The sequence below is a fragment of the Bubalus bubalis genome, chromosome 2, assembly GCF_019923935.1.
Source record: "Bubalus bubalis isolate 160015118507 breed Murrah chromosome 2, NDDB_SH_1, whole genome shotgun sequence".
NCBI classification, from domain to species: Eukaryota; Metazoa; Chordata; class Mammalia; order Artiodactyla; family Bovidae; genus Bubalus; species Bubalus bubalis.
The window spans coordinates 29,938,622-29,954,534 of NC_059158.1; the positions used below are offsets into that span (position 1 = coordinate 29,938,622).

Consider the following 15,913-nt stretch of genomic DNA (forward strand, 5'->3'; position numbering starts at 1 on the left):
TTGCTTCAGTCGTGTCCAACTCTTTGTGACCCCATGGACTATAATCCGTCCTCTGTCTATGGGATTCTCTAGGCAAGAACACTGGAGTGGTTGCCATTACCTCCTTCAGGGAATCTTCCCAACCCAGGGATCGAACCTGTGTCTCTTAGGTCTACCTGCATTGGCAGGCGGGTTCTTCACCACTAGCATCACCTGGGAAGCCCTCAGTATGCATAATTTAATAATATATAATGCTTCTATGAGAGAGTTGCCTCCCTACAAATTAGTCACCTAGATAGAGATCTGTCTTCTTCATATTCAGTAAGCACCGATGGAAAAGGAACAGGCTGAAAGTAATAACATCTCACAACTGGAATAGAGAAGAATGGTGAACGCACAGTGAGGATATCAGCCCTCCCCAGGGACGGAGTGAACACCCCTCGTCCTGGCAGTGGAGTCAGTCCCTTAGTTGATCAGCCCGTAGCACTAGCTTCTGTTGTTTCAGAGTTGCTACCTTCTTCTTTTCCTCCATATCCCCATCCCTGAATGCTGCCCTAACTTAGCACTCTTATCAGTTACATGGTCCTATAAAACCCCCTTTTTCATGAAGCTAATTCAATTGGGATATAGTTTTCTGAGAGCCAAAAACACCTAATTCAGACATAAATGGAATAGCCTGTCCTGAAAATTATGTGAATGGAGATGTGGATTCTAGAATAAGAATGTGGATCCTCTTAGGAAAAGATAAATGGATGCTAGGTAACAATAATGTTAATTAATTTATTAAGGAGACAGGGACGCTGTCCATATATGACCTTGTGCTGTGAGGGCTTAGTTGCTTAGTCATGTCCCACTCTTTGTGACCCTATGGACTGTAGCCCACCAGACTCCTCTGTCCATGGGGATTCTCCAGGCAAGAATACTGGAGTGAGTTGCCATGTCCTCCTTCCGGGGATCTTCCCAACCCAGGGATCAAACCCAGGTCTCCCACATTGCAGGTAGATTTCTTTACCATCTGAGTCACCAGGGAAGCCTGTGAATACTGGAGGGGGTAGCCTATCCCTTTTCCAGGGGATCTTCCCAACCCAAATATATGACCTTACCAATCAGTTAAAATAGTTAAGATATAACCTGGGTCTATTTCCAATCCAGTTTTTAATGATATCAAATTGTGTTTTTACTGAGAATGGAAAAAATATAGAGTTACAAGAACTATATATGAGATTGCTCCTAAGTAAATGACCGTACGTACTACAAAGACCCCACCATTATATAGCAGGAATCTGTCAGTGAAGTGTGACCTTGTGCCCATGTTTTCAGTTTTTCTCCTTCTGTTACACTTCAGAATATAAAATAATGAATGTATACACTACTTATGAAATGAGAAAATACATATGTATGAGCTTGTGAGGTTGGTTATAATGTGGGACAGGCAACCCAGCTGTATATTACTTCTTTCTAACAACGCAGTACTTAATGTGGTATAGTCAACACAAAAGTGATTTTGTTCCCTGGTGGCTCAGATGGTAAAGGATCTGCCTCCAGTGCAGGAGACCCACCCAGGTTTAGTCCCTGGATGGGGAAGATCCCCTGGAGAAGAGAATGCCTACCCACTCTAGTATTTCTGGAGAAGAGAATGCCTACCCTCTCTAGTATTCTTGAGAATTCCATGGACAGACGAGCCTGGTGGGCACAGTCCATGGGGTCACAGAGTCAGATACGACTGAGTGACTATTTAGTTTTTATTAGTCAACACAAAACTATTTTTGTTAGCACCTTTGCCTCTTATTTTGATAAGTATAGTTTATTATTTGAGAATATAAAGGGCTTTAATTCTTTATTACTGTCTGACTATGGAACACTTGATCTGTATTGCAGTTTTAGAGCCCATAATATTAATACCTAAGCTCTTAGGCATGATATTAAAATGTAAGACTCAAAATAATTAGGCAGTACAAAGTAGTGGCATTGAAATACAAATTTATGCCAGCCTGGATGGTAGGGGTTTTGGGGGAGAATGGATATATGTATATGCATGGCTGAGTCCCTTTGCTATTCATCTGAAGCTACCACAACATTCTTAATTGGTTATACCCCAAATAGAAAACGTTTTTGATGTTAAAAAAAAAACAAATTGAGAAGAAATGCAGGCCTGTAATACAAGGGGCTGACACTTTCAAGACATATATATCATATAAGTCTCTGGATATTTAAATTACCTAGAACATCTGTGGAGAAGGCAATGGCACCCCACGCCAGTACTCTTGCTTGGAAAATCCCATGGACAGAGGAGCCTGGTAGGCTGCAGTCCATGAGGTCGCTAAGAGTTGGGCACGACTGAGCGACTTCCCTTTCACTTTCCACTTTCATGCATTGGAGAAGGAAATGGCAACTCACTTCATTATTCTTGCCTGGAGAATCCCAGGGACAGAGGAGCCTTAGTGGGCTGCCGTCTATGGGGTCACACAGAGTTGGACACGACTGAAGCGACTTAGCAGCAGCAGCAGCAGAACATCTGTAGGTGTTTGCCGTGCTTTTTCCTCTTGAGTTTAAAGACGAAGGATCATTTTTTTATAATGACACACTTGTGTGTTAATGTGGGCATCTTTTTTTAATATAATGATATCAGTTAACACCCATGCATATTTCTCATTACTTGTTTTCAGTAAATGTATAAAATGTTGCTATTATTCAGCTGAAAGTCTCTTAGCTTTTAAATTAGAGAGCACTAATGTATGGCTGTTAATCAATATGATTTAACCGTTGCCATTGTGGAGCTTATAGCAATAAGACATGTAAAGTGCCAATGCAGACTTATGGTATTATAAGAATATTACAAGGAAATAATAGAGACAGAATAGAAGTAGTTAGGGGATAATTGGCATGACCATGTAATCTATCATCTCATGTGATCAATTTTGAGAATGAAAAATGAATACTACTGAAAAGGGTGTTGCAAAAACAAATAATTCAATTAAAAACTGGGCAGAGGATCTGAATAGACATTTTTTCAAAGAAGACAAATGGTCAACAGGTACATGAAAAGATGCTCAGCATTACTAATTATCAAGGATGTGCAAATCAAAACCACAATGAGATATCACCTCATATCTATTAGAATAGCTGTCATAAGAAAACAAGAAATAACAGGTGTTGTCAAGGATATGTAGAAAAGGGGACTCTTATGTGCTGTTGGTAGGAATGTAAATTGGTGCAGCCACTATGGTGAACAGTACAGAGATTTTTCAAAAAGTTAAAAATAGAGCTACATATGATCCAGCAATCCTAATGCTGGATATTTATCTGAAGAAAACAAAAACACTAGCTTGATATATATTCACCCCCTCCCATGTTCATAGCAGCATTATTTACAGTAGCCAAGACATGGAAATAACCTAAATGTCCATCAGTAGATGAATAAATAAAGAAAATGTGACACATACACAGAGGAATATTATTCAGCCATAAAAAAATTCTTGCCATTTATGACAACATGGGTGGACCTTGAGGGCTTTATACTAAGTGAAATAAGTCAGACAGAGACATACAAATATGGCATGATCTTACTTATATGAAAGAACAGTTGCTAGAGGCAGCAGGTAGAGGGTGGGTGAAACGAGCAAAGGGGGCCAAAAGGTACCGACTTTCAGTTATAAAATAAATAAGTTCTGGGAATATATGTACAGTGTGGTGACCATGGTTAATAGTACTACTAAGTTGCTTCAGTCATGTCCGACTCTGTGCAACCCCATAGATGGCAGTGCACCAGGCTCCCCCGTCCCTGGGATTCTCCAGGCAAGAGCACTGGAGTGGGTTGCCATTTCCTTCTCCAATGCATGAAAGTGAAAAGTGTAAGTGAAGTTGCTCAGTCATGTCTGACCCTCAGCGACCCCATGGACTACAGCCTTCCAGGCTTCTCCGTTCATGGGATTTTCCAGGCAAGAGCACTGGAGTGGGGTGCCACTTCCTTCTCAGGGTTAATAGTACTGTACTGCATATTTGAAAGTTACTAAGCGAGTAGTATGTAACTAAGTAACTAAGTAGTAACTTAGAGAGGAAGGACTAAGGACATTGTTGTTGTTGTTTGGTTGCTAGGTAGCGTCCGATTCTTTTGCTACCCCAGGACTTTAGACTTCCAGGCTCCTCTGTCCATGAGATTTCTCAGGCAGGAATACTGGAGTGGGTTGCCATTTCCTTCTCCAGGAGATCTTCCTCACCCAGGGATTGAACCCACGTCTCTTGCATTGGCAGAGGGATTCTTTACCACTGAGCCACCAGGGAAATGCTTAAGGACATAGTACTAAGAAACTAAGAGAGTTACCAAGAGCTCACAGTGTTAGTCAGTTTTCAGTAAATCTTAAAAGTTCTAAACTCATATGTGCACACACAAAATTTTTTTACTTATTTATGGTAATAGATGTTAACTAGATCTACCATGGTGATCATCTTACAGTGTATACACATACTGAATCATTAGGTTGTACACCTGAAACTAATGTCAATTATAGCTAAAAAAAAAACCACAAAAAACAACAACAAAAAAAACTCATGGAAAAAAAGTATTGCAATAGAAAGCACAAGCCAGGATGTCCTGGAAATATGATCACCCTAGTGAATGAGGATTGGGGCTTTAAAGCATCTCCTCAACTTGATGATATAGCTACAAATACGCTGATGTTGAAACAGTCTAAAGCCTGGAACGGTATTTGTGACCTGGGAATCTTTTCACTCAAACTTTGTCTTTAAAACAAACAAACAGCAGCAACAACAACAGAGAATTTTTTTCAAATGAGTTAACATGAGTTTGAACAAACTCCAGGAGATAGTCAAGGATAGGGAAGCCTGACGTGCTGCAGCCCATGGGGTCACAAAGAGTTGGACACAGCTGAGTGACTGAACAACAACAACCATTTTCATTTATAGAAAATCTAATTCCAGCATGAAGCCAAATTCAAAGTACTGCCATTCCCTAACTGCAGACAAAGCACCTTGGAGGAAATAAGTAGCCTTGTAAATCTGAACCTATAATGTGATACTGAATTTAACACAAGTAATGGCAAGTGGTAAAAATTTAGTTAAGGTAATATGGTGTAGGGTCCAGAAGTTTTCAGCTGGTGGACCATGCAGCTTCCCACCACGAACAAAACACTGAGGTATTTGGAAAATGAGCAGAATGTCTTTTATTCTTTTAATATCTTGGAGGGTAAGGGTCAGGGTTAGGGCAGGCCCAGTCATGGAGGGTTTTTTCAGCCCCACATGCCAGTAGTGTATCACATAACAAAGTTTGAGGCACTGAGGATAAAGAAGAAAGGACAGCATTCATTGTCCTTTTGTTTCACTTTCTTGAAATAGAAATATTGTCTCTTCTATTAATAAAATAAATTCTTTCAACAGGATTATGAATTTCTGTTTGAAGTTGGTGTTTCCAATGTATTTGGTCCTGGGACTCGAATTCCAAAGGCTGCTGTTCAAGTGCTTGATGATATTGAAAAGTGTTTGGAAAAGAAGCAACAGTCTATATAACATCCTGTTTTGGGGTTAGCTTTTTTCTGATCTATTCTTTCAGTAATGATCAAAGAGGCCATGTTCTTCAAATTATTCAACACCTAATATGTGCTTTCCTGAAAGCTTTACATGAAAATACCTGACTTATAAGAATGCTGTCATGCTATGTATGTGTATAGTTTCACTTTAATTTTAATTTTAATAATTAAAATTATCCTTAAAAACTCTGTAATACATGCTGAATACTTTGTCAGACACTTGAGAGAAAGGTATTATTTTTAACAGTTGTGATATTTCTTTGAAATATTTCTTATAAATCTGCTTACTTTCTATTTTAAGAATTAAACAATACCTGAAGCAATCTGACTAGTCCTGTTCTTTCAGTTTAGTTCAGTTTAGTCGCTCAGTCATGTCCGACTCTTTGCGACCCCATGAACCACAGCACGCCAGGCCTCCCTGTCCATCACCAACTCCCGGAGTCCACCCAGACTCATGTCCATTGAGTCGGTGATGCCATCCAACCATCTCATCCTCTGTCATCCCCTTCTCCTCCCACCTTCAATCTTTCCTAGCAAAAGGGTCTTTTCCAATGAGTCAGCACTTCACATCAGGTGGCCAAAGTATTGGAGTTTCAGCTTCAACATCAGTCCTTCCAATGAACACCCAGGACTGATCTCCTTTAGGATGGACTGGTTGGATCTCCTTGCACTCCAAGGGACTCGCAAGAGTCTTCTCAACACCACAGTTTAAAAGCATCAATTTTTGGGCGCTCAGCTTTCTTTATAGTCCAACTCTCACATGCATACATGACTACTGGAAAAACCATAGCCTTGACTAGTCCTATTCTTTAATTTAGTTTTAACTGACTTAAACACCAGAAGATATAATCCATATGTAAATCCAGTAATTATACCTATCTTGGCAAAAATAGTAGGAGTATTTATGATGGGAATATATTGTGATTGTGGCCCTCAGTCAAATTCTACCAGAATTACATTGATACAGGTATTAAGTCAGACCCGAAGTTGGAATGGGGAGGCAGAAAAGAAATGGCAGAAATTCTTCAGGTGACTTTGCTTTTATCTTAGACATGAACATGTGACCCTGTTATTTCTGGGCTTGGCTTAAGACCCAGGAGAGTGGATCTTCATGAGTAGTCCCTAAAATGAAAGTTCTTAGGCTCTTAGGATGACTTCCTCCAGAATGACGATATGAGCTAGGAGTGTAGAAGGGCTATTGTGTATGTATCTGAAAAGACAGTGATATGATTCAGTCTGAGTCTGAAGGCTTGAGAACCAAGGGAGCCCATGGTGTAAATCTCAGTCCAAGGGCCAAAGAAGATGCAGTGTCTCAGCTCAAATTAGTGAGATGGGATAAAAGTGGTGAATTCCTTCTTTCTCTACCTTTTGTTTTTGTTCAGGTCTTTAGCAGATTTCATGGTGCTCACTCACATTGGGGAGGGCAGTCTACTTTGCCAAGTCCACTAATTCAAATGCTAATCTTATCTAGAAACACACTCACAGACACACCTAGAAATAATGTTTAATCTGGGTACCCCATTGAGTTAACATGTAAAATTAACTGTCACAGAGCCCTTTGACACTGCCGATGGAGATGCACAATTATGTAGCTACTGTAGAGGAGGAAATGGCAAATCACTCCAGTATTTTTGCCTGGAGAATCCCATGGACAGAGAAGCCTATTGGGCTACAGTCCATGGGGTTGCTAAGAGTTAGACACAACTTAGCAACTAACCACCACCATCGAAGATGACAATGCTCAAAAAAATTAAACAATTACCGTATCATCCAGCAATTCTACTTCTGGGTATATATCCAAAAGAATTCAGAGCAGGGACTCAAATAGATACTTGTACATTAATATGTGTGTATTAATGTTCATGGCAGCATTTTTACAGTAGCCAAAAGGCGGAAGCAACCAAGTGACCACTGAGAGATGAATGAATAAGCAAAATGTGATAAATACATACAATAGAATATTATTCAACCTTAAAAAGGGAATTCTGACACATAACAGATGAATCTTGAAAACATTATGCTAAATGAAATACTTCAGTCACAAAAGGACAAATACTGAATGATTTCACTTATGTATGCACGCATGCTAAATCACTTCAGTCGTGTCCAAATCTTTGCGACTCTGTGGACTATAGCCTGCCAGGCTCCCCTGTCCATGGGATTCTCCAGGCAAGAATACTGGAGTGGGTTGCCATGCCCTCTTTCAAGGGATCTTCCCGACCCAGGGATTGAACCTGTGTCTCTTATATTTCCTGCATTGGCAGGCAGGTTCTTTACCACTAGCGCCACCTGGGAAGCCCAATTTCACTTATATGAGGTATTAAACCTAGAATAGTCAAATACATACAGCCAGAAAGTAGAATGGTGCTTGCTAGGGCCTGGAGAGAACAGGAAATGGGGAATTAATGTTTAATGGGTATAGAGGTTCAGTTAAGGAAGATAAAAAAGTTCCAGAGATGAATTGTGATAATTGCACAGTATAAATGTATTTAAAGCCACAGAAATACATGCTTAAAAATGGTTAACATGGTAAACTTTATATTGTGTATGTGTGCTGCATGCTAAGTCGCTTCAGTCATGTCCAACTCTTTGTGACCCTATGGGCTGTAGCCCACCAGGCTCCTCTCTCCATGGGATTCTCCAGGCAGGAATACTGGAGTGGGTTGCCATGCCCTCCTCCAGGGGATCTTCCCAGCCCAGGGATCAAACCCACGTTGACAGGTGGGATTTTTACCACTAGTGCCACCTGGGAAGTGCTTATGTGGTATGTTTTTACCACCATTAAAAATATTTAGGACAGTCCTGGCATATGGCATCTGTTTTATAAACGTTAGGGTTATTATTTTAAAAGGAATGAATGCTAAGGCATGAAACTGGGAAGGTAGGCAGGGGCAGCGGCTTGTACAGTTAAGGGATTCAGACTTTATCCTGAAGATAAAGATAATCATATAAGGATTTTTACCAGGGAAATAATCTGATGAGATTTGAGTTTTAGCATAGCAGCTGTGTGAAGGATGCCTTTTAATGGAGGCAAGACTGGAGATAAGAATTAAGAGACTGTTACAATAATATACCAGAGAAATTTTAAGTATCTAAGCTTATCTGCTTAGGTGCTGTTCAGAGATGGAAAAGATGGAGAGGCTATGATCTTATATTGGAATATTGAATTGACAGAATCTGACTTTTATCTAAAAAAAAAAAAAAAAGGTAGGCTCTTGATCCTTAGGTATTTGCTGTGTGGAATCTGCTGTTCCATCACTCATTTTAGTTGTTCTTTTGTGGACTTTTTTAATGTGCAGTGATTTCAGAGCTGGATACACAGACCTAATGTCAACATTAGGAAAAGGTTGAATTATAGGATTTGTTTTCTAATGATTTTTTGGGTCAATATCAGAGCTTTAGAAGCTTTTCTTTCTTTGGAAGTGTGTCGGGCTTTAGAATGATGTCTAAATACTTCCCTGCAATTTAATGGAAATTTGTGTTATATAAATATTATAGTAGTAATATCAAGCAGAGGAGAGGTTTGAAGAGGAAACCTTCAAACTTTCTGATTAAAACCTGCATGGAATCAGGAAAGATAAAGTAACATGAACAAAGGACGAATTCCCCTTCTGATTTCTGTTTCAGGGAGTGGGGAGTTTTGTAATGGAGATGGGGGGAGGGTTGTGAACAGTTGTATATTCACAGACAAGACTATGTCAGATGTAACTACCACCCTCCACTAGTATCTGTAAATTCCTATCTACTTTATACTATTAAACAATCCGTTTTAAAAAACAGGTCCTGGTGGCTGGTGGTTTAGTTGGTAAGTCATATCCGACTCTGCGATCCCATGAACTGTTGCCCACTAGACTCCTCTCCATGGGATTTCCCAGGCAAGAATACTGGAGTGGGTTGCCTTTTCCTTCTCCAGAGAATTTTCCCAACTCAGGGATTGAACGCGAGTCTCCTGCATTGCAGGTGGATTCTTTACTGACCGAGCCACCAGGGAAGCCTATATTAAGGCATAAATGTGCTAGCATAAACCATGTTTGTTCTACCAGAATTATTTTTATTTTAAATAAGGGAAAAAACTTAGCAAAATGACGAACACCTAAATAAACTTGTTGCTATTTGATAGACACTCAGTAAAAATGATGGAGAAGGCAATGGCACCCCACTCCAGTACTCTTGCCTGGAAAATCCCATGGACAGAGGAGCCTGGTAGGCTGCGGTCCCTGGGGTTGCAAAGAGTCGGACATGACTGAGCGACTTCACTTTGAATTTTCACTTTCATGCATTGGAGAAGGAAATGGCAACCCACTCCAGTGTTCTTGCCTGGAGAGTCCCAGGGACGGGGGAGCCTGGTGGGCTGCCGTCTATGGGGTCGCACAGAGTCGGACGCGACTGGAGTGACGTAGCAGCAGCAGCAGCAGTAATAATGATGAAGAAGATGATGATGATGATGACAGCAACTAATGTTATTTCTACCAATCAATAAATCCTGACCCATTTCCAACAATTATGGACCATGCTTTAGACCATTTGCCAAAATTTGATTTTTATAACTAGCCTGAAGTTGAGAGAGAATATATATATACACATTCGTTACTAAGATATTCTTGTCTAATTTGTGCTTATTATAAAAAATGTTCTCAGCATTCAAAAGTATTTTCAAAGAAAATTATTTTGGTTTTCCTGATTAAATATTGTTTTCTGACTCTCAGATCCTCCTTTTTATTTTATTTTATCAACTGTACCTGTAGGTGTCTCCCTAAGTTCAGGATTATTCTATTTCTCTGAAACAATATTTGAAATGATGCCCATTCTGGCAACCCATAGGTGCTATAAACACTCTCAGAAAATCTCTTTGATTATCTATTTAGATACACCTAATGTCATCCTTGGTGATTGAGATCTGTGATAAAAGTAAATGTTGGTGATCATTTATGAATTGTGCTGCATTTGTGCTAACATGATTAGTTCATTAGTAGAAGCTAGACTATGACCTTGAATATGAGATTATTATTGACTTCTATTCAGTAAATCCATCCCTAATTCACACTAACATTTTAAGTTACTAATTCTTCATGACCTGTTTCCTCCCTCTGCACTCAAACCTCTTATTGTTATATTGACCTTCTCTTACTATTTACCATGAGATAGGAGAGTGATGATAATAACGGCATTCACACACAACAGAGTATACAAATTGCTTTAAAAAAAGAGAAATGCAGACTTGAATAACTTCTCTCAGGATTATTCGAATATCCTTTTGATTCTGAGATCATGGACAAAATATCAATTTGGATAAATGCTGTGAATTTATGTAATGTATGGTTCTATTGGTTGACTTTCAATTGTTCTAATATGATATTACTTTTAAAAAATAAAAATGTGCAAGATTTTCTGTGAAATAATCAAGCACTAAAATAGCCTCGAGCTTGTAGTAGAGTAACTGATGATATTCTCAGATTTTCTGGCCTATCTTTACTTCAAACAGCCTGTCCTATTAGTCTCCTTTAGTTTTCGCATTCTCATTAGGCCATATGGTCATCAGAGCAATGCTAGTGACAATTTTCTGTCAGATTAAATGGTTACCTGGACAATAAGTTTTGAAGGACACTAAGCAGATGGCTGTCTTTGCCTATAACATGTTCTTTGGTTCAAGGCATCAAGACCTCTAAAAATATTCTTCAAAATTGCCAATACATCCGATCAGATCAGGTCAGATCAGATCAGTTGCTCAGTCGTGTCCGACTCTTTGTGACCCCATGAATCGCAGCACGCCAGGCCTCCCTGTCCATCACCAACTCCCGGAGTTCAGTGAGACTCACGTCCATCGAGTCAGTGATGCCATCCAGCCATCTCATCCTCTGTATTCATTTTATCGTGACTGCACCCCTCCTATTGTCTTGTGGCTTCTTCGTCGTCTTTGCATGTAGGGCATCTTTTTTGGTGGGTTCCGGCAGGTTTGTGTTGTTGTTGATGGTTGTTCAGCAGTTGGTTGTGATTTTGGTGTTTTTGTAAGGAGTCAGCTCACGCCTTTCTACTCTGCCATCTTGTGGTCAATCCTCAAAAGCCTAATATTCAGTTGACCATTATATTTGTTTCTGAAAGCATTGACTGAGAAGACCGCCACTAATTCTGCATGTGTTGTGGCACTGCCCAACTCCAGGGAGAGGCTTCTACTTTGTAGCTGTGAGTTTTCATAGCCTTGCGTACTTGGTATTGCTGTTTTCCACCTTGAAGGGGCAATAATGGCAGAGCCCATGTCAAATGTTTGTCTTAAGGATTAAATGAGATAATGCATGTAACGTGCTTTGAACTGTGCAGCTCACAGTGAAACACCAATGAGTGTTTTTCTATAGTAATTATTATACTTTATGCTAGCCTCACTTCTAGCTCTTGGAAATAAAAATAGTGTATACATATGACGTGGCTCTTCTCAAGGAGATGGTAGCCAGTTTGCAGGAGACGAACTCATAGGAAGCTTGTAACTGCATGATGTCAAGGAGATCTCACGTCATTTGTCTGAGAACACAAAATTTCTGACTCTCATCAAAGTCACTATTCAGTTGGACAATTACTTCGTAGACCAAGAGAAGAAATAATCAACTAGTATGATGTCACAGATGCCACCCCCAAATACACTTTCTTGCATGGCCAGTAGTGCTAGAAATGCCTATAAAAGTAGGCCACATCTTTAATTCTAGTTAGAACTGAGAATAACTGTAAATAACTCTGGGAAACGTGTTGATAATTCATATTAGATGCTTTTACACACACGCATTTTGATCTGGGAGAGATTATAAAGAAACTAAGAGAGTAAAATGGGTATTTGTGTGAGTAATAGAATGCGGGGAGTAGAAAGAGAAGAAGGGAAAATTGAGGCACATCCTTTTTTTTTTTTCAAATTCAATCTTAGTCTCCACCAGAGAACAAACTCAGGCTTGGAGCAGTGAAAACGCAATCTTAATCACTGGACCACCAGGGAATTCCCAAGCCACATTCTTGCAATTGGTTCCCCTAAACAATGGGAAATTGGCAAAGTTTTTTGTTTTGTTTTTTTAGTTACCTGTGTATAACTTATGCTCTCATCCATCCTGCTATCCCACTATTCCCATTGGGTTTGCTGAGGCCAAATTTGATTCAAGAACCAGGAGACCCCAGCATATGTCCAAAAGGACACTTTCCTAAAGAGAATGTCAATAAGAACTGTGTGCTCCATAGAGAACCAAGGATGGAAAGAAAATATGTATGCTAGAGAATGCTGTATGTACATCTCCTCAATATAGACACATTTCCTCTATCAAACTCTTTATTTGCATTAAATAGTTTGAGTATTTTTAACATGTATGTGTGCATGCATATGTGTGTGTCTGTGTGTGTGTGCACACACAAGGGTGAAAAAACCTCTTTTACTTCTTTGCTGAGGGTCCAGTAAATGGTATTGAAGACGTACGTGCAGGTAATGTGGAAGCAAACTAATTGTGGGTACTGATGGGTATAAAGCTTTCTATTAAAAAAATTTTTTTTAATTCAATAGTACACATTTATTGAGCAGCTTGGGTGTGCCTGCAGCCTCTTCAGGGTCCCTGGGAAATGGATGATGATAAGAGAACAGAATCTAAGCTCCCTTGACCTGTGTGCCCCGGGACGATAGGTCAGGGCCATTTGGGTCCCCGCTGGGCCCCTAAGTAGGGCTCTCCAAGTGGTTCCAGAGGGAATCGAAGTGCCACACCCTGCCAGGTGGAAACAGACTCGTCGTGGCCAAGGCGTCTCAGGGCTTCCAGGATCCCCAACTGCGGCGCGGGAGGCCTGGAAGAGACTCTAAAACAGGCTGTACCCATGTCCTGGTGTTCTCCCCGGGGCCATCGCAGCTCAAAAGACTGCTTGAGGAGAGTGAGCCAGGTTGGGGTCCCTGCCACTAGCCCCGAAGCTCTCTCACCCCGCCACTGCACCTTTCCCGCTTTTGGCTCCGACTTTTGGCACCTTCCAGATTCCATCTGCCTGCCATCTTCTCCATCTCCTGGTCTCCCCTCTTTTCCATCTTCGATTCCCGCTGCCTTTTGGAACCTTTAGCTCGCCTTCCCATATGTGGGCACTCCGTCCCAGGCGGGCCGGCGGGGACTTCTGAATCCTTGTAGCCTATCCCGCGAAGCTGGAGCATCCCTCCCTGTGTTGCTCAAACCTTTCCAGATTCCTGGACAGCAATACAGTAGAAATGAGTATCTTCCACAAGACTCTTATACAAGCACAGAATTTTATTAAAAGAGATAGCCTGTGCACAAGGGAGAAGAAAGCAGGGGGAAGAAAAGTGCCAGCTCCTTAGGGCAAGTTGCTTTTATAACACATGGAAGGATTTGTCTCATAGTCACTGGTAATTTCCAGAAATCATCATACTTCTTTGATCAGCCTCAAGGGCCTCCAGGGTGGCTATCAGGAATGGGGAGTGCTTCTGTGAGGGGAAAGAAATGCAGGAGAATTTTCTGCAAGAAAGCACAGGAAGAGATAAGGTTAAAATCTATAGTTGAGCTTTTTGTCTTGGGGCAGCTAGGTATACTCAGTAGTGTAACAGAGATAAAGTTAATCTTTTAAGCCTGTTTTTCCCTCCTCTGCGACTCAAGCCCCCCAGCATCTTTATTCTTTAGCTTGCAAGACCTATTTTGCCCACGATCTTTTCTGGTGCTTTCCCCAAATATCTGTGCTCTTGTCTTTCTGTCTCAGATGCAGTCAGCGACTCCACTAGAGCCTGGGAAAGCACTCCCCAACCCCACTCTGGGGACTTGGGCTGGGGAGGGGTGGCACCAGGGCAGAGGTCACCATCTGGGGTCCTAAGTTTCTAAGATTCAGATTCCAATATGAAAATGCATTTCTTTTTTTCTTTTCCTTCTGCTGACCAAAGGGCTTCTCTAGATGTGTGGCATTTTTTAAAAAAAGTATTTACTTTTTTTTGAACTGTACACATACATACATACATTCTTTTTCAGATTTTTTTCCATTAAAGGTTACTGAAAGAAAGTGAAAGTGAAAGTTGCTCAGTTGTGTCCGACTTTTTGCAACCCCATGGACTATACAGTCCATGGAATTCTCTAGGCCAGAATACTGGAGTGGGTAGCCTTTTCCTTCTCTAGGGGATCTTCCCAACCCAGAGATCGAACCCAGGTCTCCCGCACTGCAGGTGAATTCTTTACCAGCTGAGCCACAAGGGAAGCCCAAGAATACTGGAGTGGGTAGCCTTTCCCTTCTCCAGCAGATCTTCCCAATCCAGGAATCAAACCAGGGTCTCCTGCATTACAGGCAGATTCTTTACCAACTGAGTTGTCAGGGAAGCCCTTATAGGTTACTGTAAGATATTGAAGATAGTCCCTGTGTTACACAGTAGGTCCTTAATTGTTTGTTTACTTTATATATAGTATAAAAAAGTTTATTTATACTATATAAAGTTTATTTACTTTATACTATATAAAGTTTTTTTACTTTATATATAGTATAGTGCTTGTGCTTAGTCACTCAGTTGTGTCCGATTCTTTGTGATCTCATGAACAGTAGCCCACTAGGCTCCTCTGTCCATGGGATTTTTCAGGCAAGAACACTGGAATGGGTTGCCATTTCCTTCTCTAATATATAGTAGTATGTATATGTTAATCCCAAATTCCTAATTTATCCCTCCCCTCATCCCCTTTGGTAATCACAAGTTTATTTTCTATGTCTGTCAGTCTATTTCTGTTTTGTAAATTCATTTGTATGATTTTTTTAGGTTCCACATATAAGTGGTATCATATAATATTTGTATTTCTCTGTCTGACTTACTGCACTTGATATGGTCACCTTTAGGTCTGTCCATGTTGCTGCAAATGGCATTATTTCATTCCTTTTTAATGACTGAGTAATATTCTATCACACACACACACACACACACACACACACACACCCTCTTGAGGCTTTTATGATTGTGTACCCAGGAGGTAGAGTCTCAGATCATGCTCAGTTAATCATGTCCAGCTGCGGAAAGAACATGTACTTGGGCATTAGACTGACCCAGATTCTAGTTTATTGTCTTTCCAGATGTTGGGTGGTAGGTAACTTCATCTACTTGTCCTGCTGAGTCTCAGTTTTCTGTATACTTTAATGCCCTCTTTGAATGTTTTGTATATGAATACAGGTCTCAAAGTAAACACTGAAGAATGTCAGTTTTACTTTCTTCAGGGAGAGGGAGAAAGCACAGTGTGGGTTGTCCAAGAAGACAATGGACACAATTTTTCATTCATTAAGACTGGAAGGAAAAAAAAATCAGATTGTCTACTTCATCTTGACTACTAAATATATCAAAAGACATTGTTACATAAGATATGATATTTATTTAGTCTGTTTCCAAGCTGTGGATTTGTGATATATAGAAATCTACA

The 15,913-nt window shown here is 40.4% G+C and overlaps 1 protein-coding gene across 1 annotated transcript in view; it reads left to right on the plus strand.

The window, feature by feature from the left end:
* The window catches only part of MMUT (methylmalonyl-CoA mutase), a 41,644-nt gene extending 35,799 nt beyond the window's left edge, over window positions 1-5,845 (plus strand). Inside the window, exon 13 of the mRNA XM_006041278.4 lies at window positions 5,374-5,845. Within this exon, the coding sequence (XP_006041340.1) occupies window positions 5,374-5,502 (129 nt within the window). The 3' untranslated portion in view covers window positions 5,503-5,845. The remainder of the gene's footprint in view (window positions 1-5,373) is intronic.
* Window positions 5,846-15,913: the final 10,068 nt, after the last annotated feature.